Consider the following 15267-nt stretch of genomic DNA (forward strand, 5'->3'; position numbering starts at 1 on the left):
GCAATCAAATTAGGATAGACGCAGGAGGACCCGCGGATCTTTAAGGATCTAAGCTACCCAATAAGAGGTAGCTTATAAATACGATTTTGAATTTAGATAACCAATACAAAAAAAATTGATTAGCCCTGAATATCTTGATAGCCACCTTCAAAATGCTTACCTTTATGAGGCTCAAACAAAATCGTTTTTTAGCACTATGCAGATATTATTTCAGGGTCCGCCGCCTAAACTCCCTTCAAACCGGGTTATGGCAATAAATAATAAGTATTTGATAGTAGAAAACGAATTTAATATCCGATTTTGAGGCCAAGTGTTTGGTGGTCGTCTCACCCCATAAAATACCCCTAAACCAATGGCAATTGGTGGTCAAACGAAAGAAATTTGAGAGTAGACCACGATGCTGATATTTTTTCAGGGCTAAGTCCCTGGGTGGCCGCCCACCCTACATACCCAAACTGGACATATTTGTGGATTATGGCAAAAAAGGGCTCAAATCTGATATCTGGTTAATGGTCAAGTGGTTGAGGGACGACTGACCTCAGAAATTCCCCCTAAACCACACATATATACCGACTATAGCAGTATGAAGTTTAAATGTGGTTTTGGAAGTATAGTATGAATCTGATATCCACTTTCGGCGCAACAAAGAGAATGAAGTAGATCTAACATCCAAACTTTTTGGGCGGACCCTCATAACCTATTTTCAAAAACGCCACATCTCGGAGATGGGTGGGGCGATTCAAGAGAAATTTAGTTTGTTTTTAATAACTCAAAAAAGGAAATTTGTATCTTTATTAAGTGTGGGATATCCAGGGGGGGGGGGCCCACCCCCAAAGCCCGCCAAATGGAAATATAAACTAATAATGACAATATGGGGTTAAAATTAAAGGAATTTCAGACTAGATCACGAATCTGATATATGGGGGTCTACCTTAGTCCCAAAAATACCACCATACCAGACATATTTACCGACCATTGCAACCTATATCTGAAAGGCCCTAACAGCACCTCCAAACAGGACTTATTTCCTGACCGTGCCAGTATAGTGCTCAGATAAACTAAAAGTAAGTAAAAGTTAGTTACCCATTGCTCAGAGTGTTTTGAATCTCTGCGCATCAGCCTCAAAATATTTAAGAACATCTCTATTTACCATGATTTTTTTTTTTATGTCCACCGTCACACAGTTATATGCTTAGGTTTAAGTGACAGTCTGCCATAAAACTCACTTAGACGTTTTTGTTCCTTTGTGGTACTATAAGGAAGTTCCTTACTTCTAATTCCTACTGTTGAACCATTCAGACCTCTTTCAAAAGCCCAACAATTTCTCAAAGAAAGGAGAACCTAAAGTGAAACTGCTTCTGACTGCCAATGCGGGACACACATACTATATGTGATGTTCTATAGTCTCTTCTTCTTCAACGTTCCCACAGCTTCTACAAATATCTTCACTTGCAAGCTTAAGTCTGTCAGCATGTTTTTCGATCAGACAGTGACCTGTCATGACGGACACGATGACTGAGACATCTGTTCTAGCCAGCGACAGCAAAGCGGTAGACCTCTTTATGCCTAGATTAGGCCACATAATTAAGGAATATTCCTTAATTAGACTTATCTTACATGTCGCTAGAGGTATACTAACAGATTCCAGTTCCTCTGGAACTTGTAAGGTAGTTCTTAGTTTCACGAAATCGTCTGCTCTACAATTCTTTGGGATACCTCTGTGGCCCGGCACCCATAACAGGTGAATTTTTAACTGTTCAGCCAACTCGTTGAGAGATCTGCGACTATCGAGGGCGGTTTTTGAATTCAAAAATGCGTTTTCTAGGGGTTTAATAGCTGTCTGAGAAGATATTTATGCCATTCGTCGTTACATCTTAGCGATTCCACCACTTTTTTAATAACAAGAATCCCCGCTTTATACACTACACTACAGTGGTCGGGTAACCTTCTCGATATGACCAGATCTTCAGAACACACCTTGTATTAGAAAAAAAAAAACCTAAATAATAAAAACACATGATCGGTAGTAACAGGCAAACATAAATAATAGTCCAACATTTCACAGATCACGCATGGTGTGCGAAACAAAAATATTCAAATATGATCAAAAATAGCAAAGAATAAAAAAGGTGTTCAAATTACAAACAACAACATCCAATAAAATAGAAATAAAAAGGGTTTTGAAATAAAAAACAACAACATCCAACCGCAGGGGATAGAAAGCAAGAGACAAAACGTTGTTGTTGCCTTCCACACAATTGCTGTTGTTGTACTTATTACCAGGGGACAGCAAGGAACAAATGATGTCGTGGTAGGTAAAATGAGAAGGGAGCCAGATTTAAGGAAGTTTCATGAATGGAATATTTACCAGTATGCAAATGGAGATTTGTATGTGTCAGCAGCAATGCAGCATAGTCCAATAAAACAATAAATGTGCCAGAAGGTAGATTTAAGAAAGTTTAATGACTGAGTTGCTGCCCAGTAGAACAATGGAAAGTGTATCTCAGTGGATGCTTGAAAATGCAAATTTGCCTATGAACATTCCATTAAGGAACAGGCCAATCACAGATTGTGTAGGTTGGCCTGGAAAGAAACATAGGCTATATAATTTTTGGATATCGGAAGGGGGGCGGACCCTCCTCTTTACCCTCAATGTACTACCCAAAAAAAGTGTATCGATGGGGAAAGTATGGGATTCAAATAAAAGGTTTTTGGAGTAGAGTAGAAGTTAGTATTAAAAAAAATTGGGTCCCAGTAATTGGGGGGCCGCCCAAAATCAAAAACCCCCTAAAATAGGTTTATTGGACAACCATGGCAATATGGGACTGAAATGAAAGGTATTCCGGAGTAGAGTGCGGATATGGACAGGAGGGAGGAACAGGCTTTATAATTTGTTGATATCGGAAGGGGCCGACCCTTTCCCGTTACGCTAAAAACACCACCCAAAATCTAAAGTAGACCGATAATGACAATATGGGTATCAAATGATTAAAGTATTAAAGAGTACAATGCGAATATGTTCCAAGTACCCAGGAAGTCGCCATAACCCCAAAACTCCTCCAAGCAGAAAATTAAATGAAATGTATTCGGGAGTAGATCACAATATCAAATTGAAGTATAGGGGGTCACACTAACCCCCCGAAAATGCCCAAATTGGGTATATTAAACAATTGTGACTATATGGGACTCGGTTTGTTTGTTTGTTCGGAAAACGGCTGAACCGATTTTCTTAAAAGTTCCACAGATTGTGTAGGTTGGTCTGGAAGGAAATAAAGCCTACATAATTGTTTGGTATCGGATGGGGCGGACCCTCCCCCATACCCCAAAAACACCACCCCAAATCAAAAGTTGGCCGATAGGCACAATATGGGTATCAAATGAAAGGTATTCGAGACTCGAAAACGAATATCGTATTATAATTTTGGGTCCAAGTACCCAGTCACCTAAAACAAAGCGTGGTTTCTATTTTTGGGGTCGGGTGCCTCGGGAGCCTCCCAAAACCCGGTAAATGGATATATAAACCAATCACGACAATATAGGGCTCAAACAAAAGGAGCTTGAGTGAAAAAACGAATTTGATGTCCAATTTAAGAGCCATGTGTTTGGGGGTCGTCCCACCCCAAAATACCTTAATAATTGGACGTATTTACCGACCATTGCAAAAGGTGACTTTTATAAAAGCTATTTGGGAGTAGAGTACGAAATTGATACTTATTTTTAGGTCAGAGAGCCTGGGGGCCAACTCCATCCTCAAAAACAGAACTTATTTACCATCTTGCCAATATGGGGCTCATATAAAATATATTTGAAAGTGGTGCACGAAGCTTATATTAACTTTATGAGCGAAGTGTCTAGATGGCCGCCCCACCCCCGAAATATCCCGTAAACAGGAAATATTTACCAAAGTACCGTCCACCAGACTACAACACCTTATAGCATTATAGGTCTGACAACTGCAGTATATACCCAGTGAATGTCACGCTGTTTAAACTACAACATTTGCCACTAGCCCTCTGGCTGGTGTATGGGGCAAGAGTTGTCTTTCTTGCCCCTTCCAAAATTTTGGATTTGAAGTTCAATTTCTTGTCAAGCAAAACAACCAGGGATTTTGCGCTTTCAGTAAATGAAACATTCTCTCCTCCCAAGGAGACAGGTGCCACTGTAGTTAACTTGTATCTACTGCTGAAAAGAACTACTCCTGTCCTGCATCCATTAAGGCTTAGACCACTTTCAGTAGCCCACTTCCCTGTTGAACGTAGATCTTCTTGAAATATATATCTAAGAGTGCTGGGAATCTTTCCCCTGACCGCAGTTGCCATGTGATCAGCATACACGATCACTTTTACACCTTTTTCTTCCAGAGACAATAGCATATTGTTAATGGGTATATTCCAAAGTAGAGGAGACAGTACACCTCCTTGACGTGTTCCTCTGCTGATCCATCTAATTCATCTTTTAGTAAGTAAGTTATTAATTATCTTTCTTGCGGTAGTGTTGATGCCTAGAAACCCTTCATGATTGATGTCGGTTTTACATCATTGAAATCACCTTCAATGTCAAGAAATGCTACCATTATATATTCCTTGACAGCGAGAGAACCTTCTATGCAGGCGACTAGGTCGTGAAGCGCTTCTTCAGTGGACTTGCCCTTACTAAGCGCATGCCGTTGCCGAGACTGGCGATCTCCAGGGATCTTTTATTTATATGTTTCTATCAACCTCTCTAGAATTAGAGTCTTCAGCAAAAATGATGACAGACAAATAGAACGAAAATCGTTCGCGCTCGCGTGGTAAGGTTTTCCTGCCGCGGAATGAAAATGACTTTTGACATGACATGCTGATACATACACAGTATATCTCCTTAAGCCAAGGAGCCAGTCTGGCGAACACAGCTTGTATTTCAACCAGTGATACATCATCAGGACCTGGCGACTTAAAGGAGTCTTCTTATCGCCCAAAGAATTTTCGACTCAGAAACAATTTCCCTAATAACCTCCGATGACTGCTTATCGTGACAACCTCTTCTAGAGCCACGTGGTTCGCTGGATAGTTCCCGGGAAATGTGTGTCAACGAGTAGTTCTAGTGTTTCCTTACTAGAAGTTGTCCATGCATTCTCTGACTTCTGAATATATACCATCGTAATAGGTCTCGATGATAGGATCTTAATTAGCCTAGAGGCCTCATACATATCCTCCAGGGAACGGCAGAATTCCACCCAGGATTTGTTCAAGCTTTTCTCAGATCGCCCAATAATTTTTTAGCTCAGTCTTATAGCCGTCCTCTGTTGAATAGTTTTCTGTAGTCCTTTCTTAGACCAACCAGCTCTGTTGTCCACCATGGCGGTCACTGTTTGCCTCTTGGCTTGGCACTAGGATATGCTGACACAAGCGAGTCATTCAGGGCCTTCGTGATCCGCTTGACCATTATGTCTATATCCTCTGCAGTTTCCACTTACTTTTCTGGTCAAGAAGGGATAGACGTGCAGAATTTGTGCCGAAATTTATCCCAATCCCCCTTTTTTCTGTTAAGCCGAGGGACCACTTCTGCAGTATTTTCTCCAAGGCTGAAACTAATATAACGGTGATCAGAGGAGCTGTGGTCAACCAACACATCCCAGTCACATATTCTTCCACTTATATCTTCCGATACAAAGGTAATATCTAGTACCTCCTACCTGTTAAAACACGGTACATTCCCTATATTACAAATCGCCAGATTGCCACTTATAATATATTCGATAAGCAGCTCACCCCAGGCTCTGTGTCTCCCATTCCCCCCGTACCCTTGAGTAGTTTAAATCCCTGAATTCTTAGTCTACGTTCCGTTCCCCCACGCACCCATGGTCCCTGGATAAGAACCACGACAAATCCCCCTGCTATCAGGAGGATTTTAGTGCCGCCGAACAATGGTGTGGGTTCATCTCCAGAAACCGGACCATAGTCAAGATTCAGAACTTTCACCACTGTTGGGTTAGCCTCATCTTCTGATTCCACCAGGAGTTCATCCTCACAAGATTCGTTAGATCTTGTCATGATGAGCTTCCTAACGCATCTAGGGGCAGGTGAGAAAGCTGTGTAACCACTCTTCCTCTTGACAAATGCGATGTGGACGATTCCTTCTTAGATGTTTTACTAGCTGCTGCTGTCGAAGTACTTTTTGAGTTCCGTCCTTCCCCGCTGGCGTACACTCAAGCCCAACTGGATGACCCACCCACACAGGGCTCGTCGGGTCCCGTTTCCATACCTTCCCCTCCTGTTTCGATCGTGGCAGGGGGATTTTCAGGGTTCTGCAATCCGCCAGTCTGTAGCGATGTGATCGATAGTTCCTCAAGTAAATTTTCAGCAACAACTGCTGAGTTGTCTCCTGATTCCCGAACCCCACCGCTTTAATATATCTTCAGTATCAGCTTGTTGAATCCGTAGCATACAACTGCATCTTTTGAGGTCTGCGAGCCAGCCGGGGTTTAGTACCAATACTACGGTCACCATCAGCCTCATCCAATCTTCCAATCGATGGTTGAAAGATTTGGATTACAATCCCTTAGTCTCCAAAGTATGCATTCAGGATCGGATGGAATCCTTGGAATTCTCTAAGCATGCTCCATTGGTTGAGATGGAATATCTTCCTTCTTGACTAAATATAGTTCCGCAACTTTCCAGATCTCACCAATCTTTTTTAGCGCACAACGATACACATCAATTGAGCGTTGATCCCCGAAGGCAATTAGTCTATATCGGCCCCGGTACCAGCCTGAATCGCCACAAACTGGAGAAAGCCCTGGCAATTCCGCAAGGACATATGAGTATACAGATGACAGTCTATTGACTATCCCACTCCAATTGTTCCTAGGTATGCAAACCTGTTATTTTCCCATGTCGACATCTACCATCACCAAGCTGTTCTTAACGACATTAGCAAAGGTTCTTGGACCCATATTACTATTGGTAATGGGATGCCCTCCAGGTGACCGAATCGTTTTGGCTGACTGCGGTGCCGTTTCCAAACCTAGACGTGTAGCCTGCGCGGAGAATCTTCGAGCCAAATTAAGGGAGTCCCGCTCCTTATCGGTGAGAGTTGTAGGATCATACGCACCAAGCCTCTCAATAAACCTGAAAGCTATGCGCCTTTTATTGTTCCAACCTATTAAAGAGCGTAATGGTTTGCCAGAAGAGGATGATGGCTTAGGCAAATTATATGCATGCCAAGATAAAATAAGTTCGGCCTGTCCTTAAGACTCGAACCAGGTGCCTTCGGCACAAGCCATACCAGTCGTCTGTTGGCTAGTGGAGCCTGGCGCAGTCACACCACCAGTCGAGGTCTCAGTAGCAGACAACATTCTACGGCCTGTTACCACCACCGCCGCTGTTGGGCCGAGGTCAGCATACAAGATTTTTGACTTCTAAGGAGGAATTTTTCACCTGAAAATTAAACCACAAATGCGTTCATTAATCGCACAAAACAAAGCCGGTTTCGGGCAAAATTCCAAAAATTAAAAGTCTAATATTCACGATACCAGGAGAGATATTGTAGACCTTAAGCGGATTTTTTGTAGGGATTTTTGAGCACTATTCAGTCAAGAAAGGAAATGAAAACAAAGATTTCGCAGCCCGAAAAATTTTTTGAAATGCCGTGGTGACCAACTGTAGGGCCCTGTCAAGAGGCATCCCACTGTTGTGCCTAACTGAACATCAAAATTTAGGCAGGTCATGTTAACTATAATCAGTAGAGATTTTCGAATTGTCTGTTACATGTTTCTCTATTTTTAGTGTTCTCGAAACAGTGATTGGAAGAATATTATCTCCCTGGATACATCCTGATGCTTTATATTCAGTTACGTCATCCTGCAAATTACAACAGAAAGCGAAGAATATCTTAAACGACTTCATTGGAAATGTAAGACAACATGTATAAAAATATTTTATACCTTACCTTATATACACACTCAAAAAAAAGTGACCCCAATGGTTCAGTTAAAATAAACAAATTTTCAATAAAATTGAACTTCATCTAGCGCTAAAGACATATTTAGTTGATTTTAGTTTATGTTGTTTTTAAAAATAGATAAAACTTATGAACTTCTGGTTAGTTTAACGATGACTTGACCAAATTATTTTTGGTATAAAATGTTTAAAATTTTTACTATGAACAAATTTAACTGTGAAAATATATAGTTTTGGATCAATTTAAACTATATCACAAGATATAATTTGTTATTTGTAGCATATGACAAACAATGGCGTACGAAAATTTTAACTCACTTGAAACTAATGGTTGGAACGAAATTTTTTAATACACTTTAACAAATATATATTAAAAAACAATAATAATAAAAATTTCCTATTTCAGCTGTCACTTTATTTGTAAATTGGCATTCAAATATACAAAGCTTAATATGTACAATAGTTTGCTATACAATTCTCATTGAATTTAAGCAATGTTGCAATTTGCAGATAAATCCTAGAGGATTATAAACGTTACCACCATATTAAAAAGTTCCATACAGTGTCAATTTGATTTAGATTATCAAAGTTCACACTATGGACCGATATGGGCCACTTACAATCCCAACCGACCTACACTAATAAGAATTATTCGGGCAAAATTTCAAGCAGCTAGCTTTACTCCTTCGAAAGTTAGCGTGCTTTCGACAGACAGACGGACGGACGGAATGGCTAGATCGACTTTAAATGACATGACGATTAAAAATAAATATACTTTATGGGGTCTCAGAGGAATATTTCGAGGAGTTACAAACAGAATGACGAAATTAGTATACATCTATCCTATGGTGGAGGGTATAAAAAGAACAACATTATGTTGTTATTCTTGTTTTGAACTTTAGAATTGGTTTTTTCTTACCTTTACATCAAAAGCATCCATTGAGTTCCATATCCTTGGATATGCGGTTGTTCCTTAATGTTTTGTAGTGCCAATTGTTGTCAGCATCAGTAGGAATGACCGTCGTCCATCTCTTCCTTTCATTGGCTTCATCTCGTTGTATGAAATAAATGCAGCAATGTTCACTATATTATAAAACATGGCCAATTGCGAGCGGTTTGTTGAGCGCTTGGATGTATATGTGCCAAGCATCTACACCATTGCATCAACGCCCGATTTGTTGGCGTTGTTATCCAATATAGTAAACGGTTTCTTCTTTTCAGTTTGCATGTCCACACCGCAAGTATAACGTTATCTCAACAGCAAAATTACCGCTTTGTTCTTCTTGGACGCCTATGGACACTGTGCTATATCGCCTTCGTTGAAGTCAAACAATGTACTGTTGACAGGACGCGTATGATTTTTATACCCTCCACCATAAGATGGGGGGTATACTAATTTCGTCATTCTGTTTGTAACTACTCGAAATATTCGTCTGAGACCCCATAAAGTATATATATTCTTGATCGTCGTGACATTTTATTTCGATCTAGCCATGCCCGTCCGTCTGTCCGTCCGTCCGTCCGTCCGTCTGTCTGTCGAAAGCACGCTAACTTCCGAAGGAGTATAGCTAGCCGCTTGAAATTTTGCACAAATACTTCTTATTAGTGTAGGTCGGTTGGTATTGTAAATGGGCCATATCGGTCCATGTTTTGATATAGCTGCCATATAAACCGATCTTGGGTCTTGACTTCTTGAGCCTCTAGAGTGCGCAATTCTTATCCGATTTAAACGAAATTTTGCACGACGTGTTTTGCTATGATATCCAACAACTGTGCCAAGTACGGTTCAAATCGGCCCATAACCTGATATAGCTGCCATATAAACCGATCTTGGGTCTTGACTTCTTGAGCCTCTAGAGGGCGCAATTCTTATCCGAATGGAATGGAATTTCGCACGACGTGTTTTGTTATGATACCCAACAACTGTGCCTAGTATGGTTTAAATCGGTCCATAACCTGATATAGCTGCCATATAAACCGATCTTGGGTCTTGACTTCTTGAGCCTCTAGAGTGCGCAATTCTTATCCGATTTGGCTGAAATTTTGCGTGACGTATTCTATTTTTACTTTCAACAACTGTGTCAAATAAGGTTCAAATCAGTTCATAACCTGATATAGCTGCCATATAAACCGATCTGGGATCTTGACTTCTTGACCCCTAGAAGTCGCAATTATTATCCGATATGCCTGAAATTTTGTACGACGGATCCTCTCATGACCATCAACAAACGTGTTTATTATGGTCTGAATCGGTCTATAGCCCGATACAGATCCCATAAAAATCGTTCTCTCTATTTTACTTCGTGAGCCCCAATGGGCGCAATTCTTATACGAATTGGCTGAAATTTTACACAGGTCTCCAACATATAATTTAATTGTGGTCCGAACCGGACCATATCTTGATATCGTTTTAATACCAGAGCAACTCTTTTCTTATATCCTTTTTTGCCTAAGAAGAGATGCCGGGAAAAGAACTCGACAAATGCGATCCATGGTGGAGGGTATATAAGATTCGGCCCGGCCGAACTTAGCACGCTTTTACTTGTTTGTAATTCCCGAGGCACTCATGTCTTATTTGTGCGCACTGTTCCAACATATGCGGTTTCCTTTAAATAACATCTCTCCGAAAGTTGAAGTAAATAAACATCTCTCCGAAAGTTGAAGTACAACAATCTGCCCTTGATTCATCTCTCGTGCCTAGCCAGGCAATTTCCCTGGGTAAATCATTCCATTGACAGGATAAAATGATTTTGAGTCGCACAACCACCATATCTTTATACCGCACTTGGCAGGCTTCCAATGAATGTATTGTGGGAAGCAGAAACGGTCTCTGAATGGGAATAAATGCTCATCAACGGTCACTGCATCATGCGGAGCGTAAGCTGCTGCCAAGTTAGACTGCAATATTTGCCAAATATCATCAATAGCCGCAGTTTTGCTGTTGATTAGTCGCTGCTGTCGCGTATTTTCACTGTCGACTCTGAGGCATTGACATATGCACTTCATACGATCTAATTATTGGGTTGCCTAAAAAGTAATTGCGGATTTTTTAAAAGAAAGTAAATGCATTTTTAATAAAACTTAGAATGAACTTTAATCAAATATATAATTGCCATTTTGTTCGAAAACCTTTTGCCATCATCCTGGCAAATTTAGTATTCCACGCTCATAGAACTTCTGGCCTTTATCTGCAAAAAACTGAACCAAGTGCGATTTTATAGCCTCATCATTGCCGAAAGTTTTACCATTTAAGGAGTTCTGCAAAGATTGAAATAAACGGTAGTCTGATGGTGCAAGGTCAGGGCTATATGGTGGATGCATCAAAAGCTCCCAGCCAAGCTCACTCAGTTTTTGGCGAGTGACCAAAGATGTGTGCGGTCTAGCGTTGTCCTGGTGGAATATAACACCTTTACGATTGACCAATTCTGGACGCTTCTCCTTGATGGCTGTATTCAATTTGTCCAATTGTTGACAGTAAACATCCGAATTAATGGTTTGGTTCCTTGGAAGCAGCTCAAAATATACCACACCCTTCCAATCCTACCAAACAGACAGCATAACCTTCTTTTGGCGGATATCAGACTTTGAAGTGGTTTGAGCTGGTTCACCATGCTTGGATCATGATCGTTTTCGACTAACGTTGTCGTAAACAATCCATTTTTCATCTCCAGTTATGATTCGTTTTAAAAACGGATCGAATTCATTGCGTTTAAGGTGCATATCACAAGCGTTGATTTGGTTTGTTAAATGAATTTCTTTCAATACATGTGGTACCCATATTAAAATTGACGCCAAACAAACAAATGTAAACAAAATTTCGCGCACTTTTTTTCTAAAGCAAGCTAAAAGTAACAGCTGATAACTGACAGACGAAATAATGCAATTACAGAGTCACAAGCCGTTGAAAAAATTTGTCAACGCCGACTATATTACTACTATATTAACGACAGTTACTTTTTGGGCAACCCAATATAATGTCCTTTTTGTATAATGGAAAGCGCGTTGAGCCCCATAACTCTTCAAGAGGTTCACTATTCGATTTTGTGAGTCCAGCATACAAAATAAAAGCCAAAAAACCTCGAACTCTTTCAAAGTGATTGGTTTCCATACCTTTGTGTTAGTTATATTTGCCAAATTCCATGCAGCGTTCACCTCCCTACCTTTCCTCTTTGATTCGCGTATTCTGATGTACGCCATGTCTTCGGTGATGAGCGAGCGGAATATGGTTAGGAGATCATATGTGGCTCCTACTAGACCCGGCAAACAAGCCAAAATACATTTATTAGAACATACATTTATTAACTACTTCTTGAAATTTCAGTGCCAGCGGACTATGTACGCTTTGAGATATTTTTAAACGATTTTAGATAAAATTTCCTTCGAATACATGTGGGGGTCGGGCATACTTCCGATAGACCATCAAGGAGTAATTTTAGCTTGAAAAAGGGACCCCAGGGACCTTCTGAAAACTGCTGCGAATACTTGGTATTGTAAGTTTTAATGCACAGTGAACTGATAAATAATGATAATCATTATATCCAATTTCTTCTATTGTTGTTCTTGGATTAAAAATAAGAAAAAATGTTTTGAAAAGGATGGGAGTCATCACTTACGGAATTTAAAGCTAATTTTTGTATATATTCTGTTTACTCTTATTAATTCGAATTAAAAAATTTATTAAAATTTTTTTTCATCTATGAACGGACATATAAATATATGTCCGTTCACTTCCGCGATCAAAACTGAAATAATTTGTTTTTGAAGTTACAGCAGAATAATAATTGGCGTAATAGATCAATGTTTACTTTAATTTTTTTTTGTCAAATATTTTGAACCTAACTTAATTTGTTTTTTTTTATTCTGTCTGCATACAGTTTGAAAGATCATTAAATTTTCTTTCTATTAAAATATTATTTTGTATAAACTGATCTCTATTTGCCCATTTTAAGCCCAAACAAAATATTTTGCAATAAAAACCGTACTAGGTACTTTATCCGTTTTTCGCTCCATATTATTTCTATTTTGAATAAAAGCTGCGTAATGTTAAACGATTACACAAAACAAAGTGTTAATCTGAACTAAAGCTGGGTATGCACGTATAGCGAAATTTTCGGTTGCAGCCAAGACATACATATATGTCGACAAACATCGATTAACAATTTTGTCCGAAGTTTAATCATTTTTGGCTAACAAAGCACATATGTACTAAAATTAATCGTTTTTATTTGTAATTAAGTTAATTTCATGTTGTATGCGCCTATCAAAACATACTGCTTCATTCGTAATTGCAAAAAAATTCCCCAATGCCTATTGTGTCGCCCTGTTATGCAAAGAAAATTTCAATTGAGCTACATACCTGCACGCGAAATTTTCGGCAACGGTATCGGTAAAGAAAGTTTCGCTTAGGATATGTCAATGCGTTTCGTATGAAGTTGCACCAAACTTTTCAAATCTAGGAAATTTTATGGACTAATTTTTTACAAATTTATATTCAACTTGAAGAAAATAGATTTTGCGGATCGTTGAATTGAAAACAATGAAACTTTTATCATGAGCTAATACAAGCGTTGTCCACCAAAGGAATATTTTACTTTTTCAATAGAATTTTAGTTAAGCATGAATTCAAGTTAATGAACTGTTTAAATCTAACTAAAATTGTGTAAAATTTATTTATTAATAACGCTTGCAATTTTTCCTTTTTAAATTGCCTTACTTAATTGAAATAAGTTTCTTAATTAATTCTATGAACCACTTTTTTCTGAGTGCATTATGTTCAGATGAACCAAATTATCGATACCCACCACCAGTGGAGTTAATTTTATTGTATTTAATTATATTATAAAAATAACTCTCAAATAATTTGCTCTTTCATTCCTCCTTATTCCGTTATGGTCTGGCACCCAAACAATGCGGATCATGCCATCCCCATAGAAGGCGTCTTCTTGCTTTGATCGATCTGTGTAGCATGAAATTCCAGGTGATAATACCAGAGTTTGGTCAATCTGAACTTGTTATATCATCCTTACGTTGCGTAGTTACGCTTTTGTAAAGCCAGTGTACTATCCTCTGATGCAGGCTCTATTTCGAGCCTACTGCCCGTGTACATAGTGCCCAACATCTGTGAGCCTTCCCGGTACACTTCTGAATGTGACACTTCCAATTCAGTTTCTTGTCCAAGATCATTCCTAAGTATTTAAACTTATCAGATATGGAATTCGTTCTATTAAGGAAATATGGTGCTTCACATTGGCCCACCTTCGACTTCCTAATTAACCGGCAGATTTCCGTCTTCTCTGGGTAAACACTAACACCCCTAGGTCTAGCTTAGTCGTATGCAATCTCCAGATCCCGTACATTATTTCTATATAGCTGATTCGGATCCTTATCCCTTAGAAGTATTATTACATTGTCGTCGAAAAATATACCTTTTATGAACCTAAGGCCCTACCTGAATTTACTTTTTATGGGCTTAAGTTCTAAAATCGATATATCGATCACTGTTTCAAATTTCGAAATCGGGTAATTTAATTTTACTATGTGATCTTCGGTCAGCTGCCTGGATGCCTAAAATGGTCATTCCGCCACAAATCTCGACCTCATGATCCTCACATGATTACCAATTTGATCCCACGTTTTTGGACGTGTTCACCTCTTTGGTTAGGAGCGGAGTATTACCTTAAACTTCTTCCGATCTATGTGTCACGACACCCGGTTAAAAACGCAACTCCTCGTCGAGCTTTTGCTCTACCCGCGATTTGGTTACAAACCACAGTCATCACGTTGCTCCCCACTAGGGCCTCACCATTATCAGGCTGGAACTCAAGACTTCGTATCCTTAAAAGACTACTACCAGTCTAACCCCAAACAGTTATGGACTGGTCACCAGGGAGAAAGAAATCGCCCTAAGGCGTCCTATAGCCAGAATACAAGGGTATGCACCAAAAAAACATACATCAGGTCGATATACGCAAACACAAACAGGACACGGCAGCCCTCACGGGCAGCATATCCGCTATTACATGGCACTCAACAATCAACGCTGCCAACCTCACGGATGACCGTACACGACCACAAAAACTACGGAAAACAACGATGGGCAAACATCACAGCATCAAAATTGACAGGCCAGGTGCCAGGCTGTGTCATGCGCAGCACCAAATTACTCGGTCGCATCGGTACAGCAACACCTCGTCATGGATAGCTAGCGTGTATTCATGCCTCCATCTCCTAATAAATACCTCCGGGGAACAGGTGGCCAGCCTTGCAACAGTCGTCTCGTCTTCAAGGGCCCTACTGAAATTCCACACCGCCTCGGTAATCTCCATCG

At 39.8% G+C, this 15267-nt stretch overlaps 1 protein-coding gene across 1 annotated transcript in view; it reads left to right on the forward strand.

Annotated features, from left to right (window-relative positions):
• LOC106086313 (probable cytochrome P450 313b1) overlaps positions 1–7975 on the forward strand; it is a 31907-nt gene extending 23932 nt beyond the window's left edge. Inside the window, exon 5 of the mRNA XM_059365791.1 lies at positions 7767–7975. Within this exon, the coding sequence (XP_059221774.1) occupies positions 7767–7911 (145 nt within the window). The 3' untranslated portion in view covers positions 7912–7975. The remainder of the gene's footprint in view (positions 1–7766) is intronic.
• The last annotated feature ends 7292 nt before the right edge of the window (positions 7976–15267 follow it).

The sequence above is a fragment of the Stomoxys calcitrans genome, chromosome 3 (assembly GCF_963082655.1).
Source record: "Stomoxys calcitrans chromosome 3, idStoCalc2.1, whole genome shotgun sequence".
In the NCBI taxonomy this organism is placed as follows: Eukaryota; Metazoa; Arthropoda; class Insecta; order Diptera; family Muscidae; genus Stomoxys; species Stomoxys calcitrans.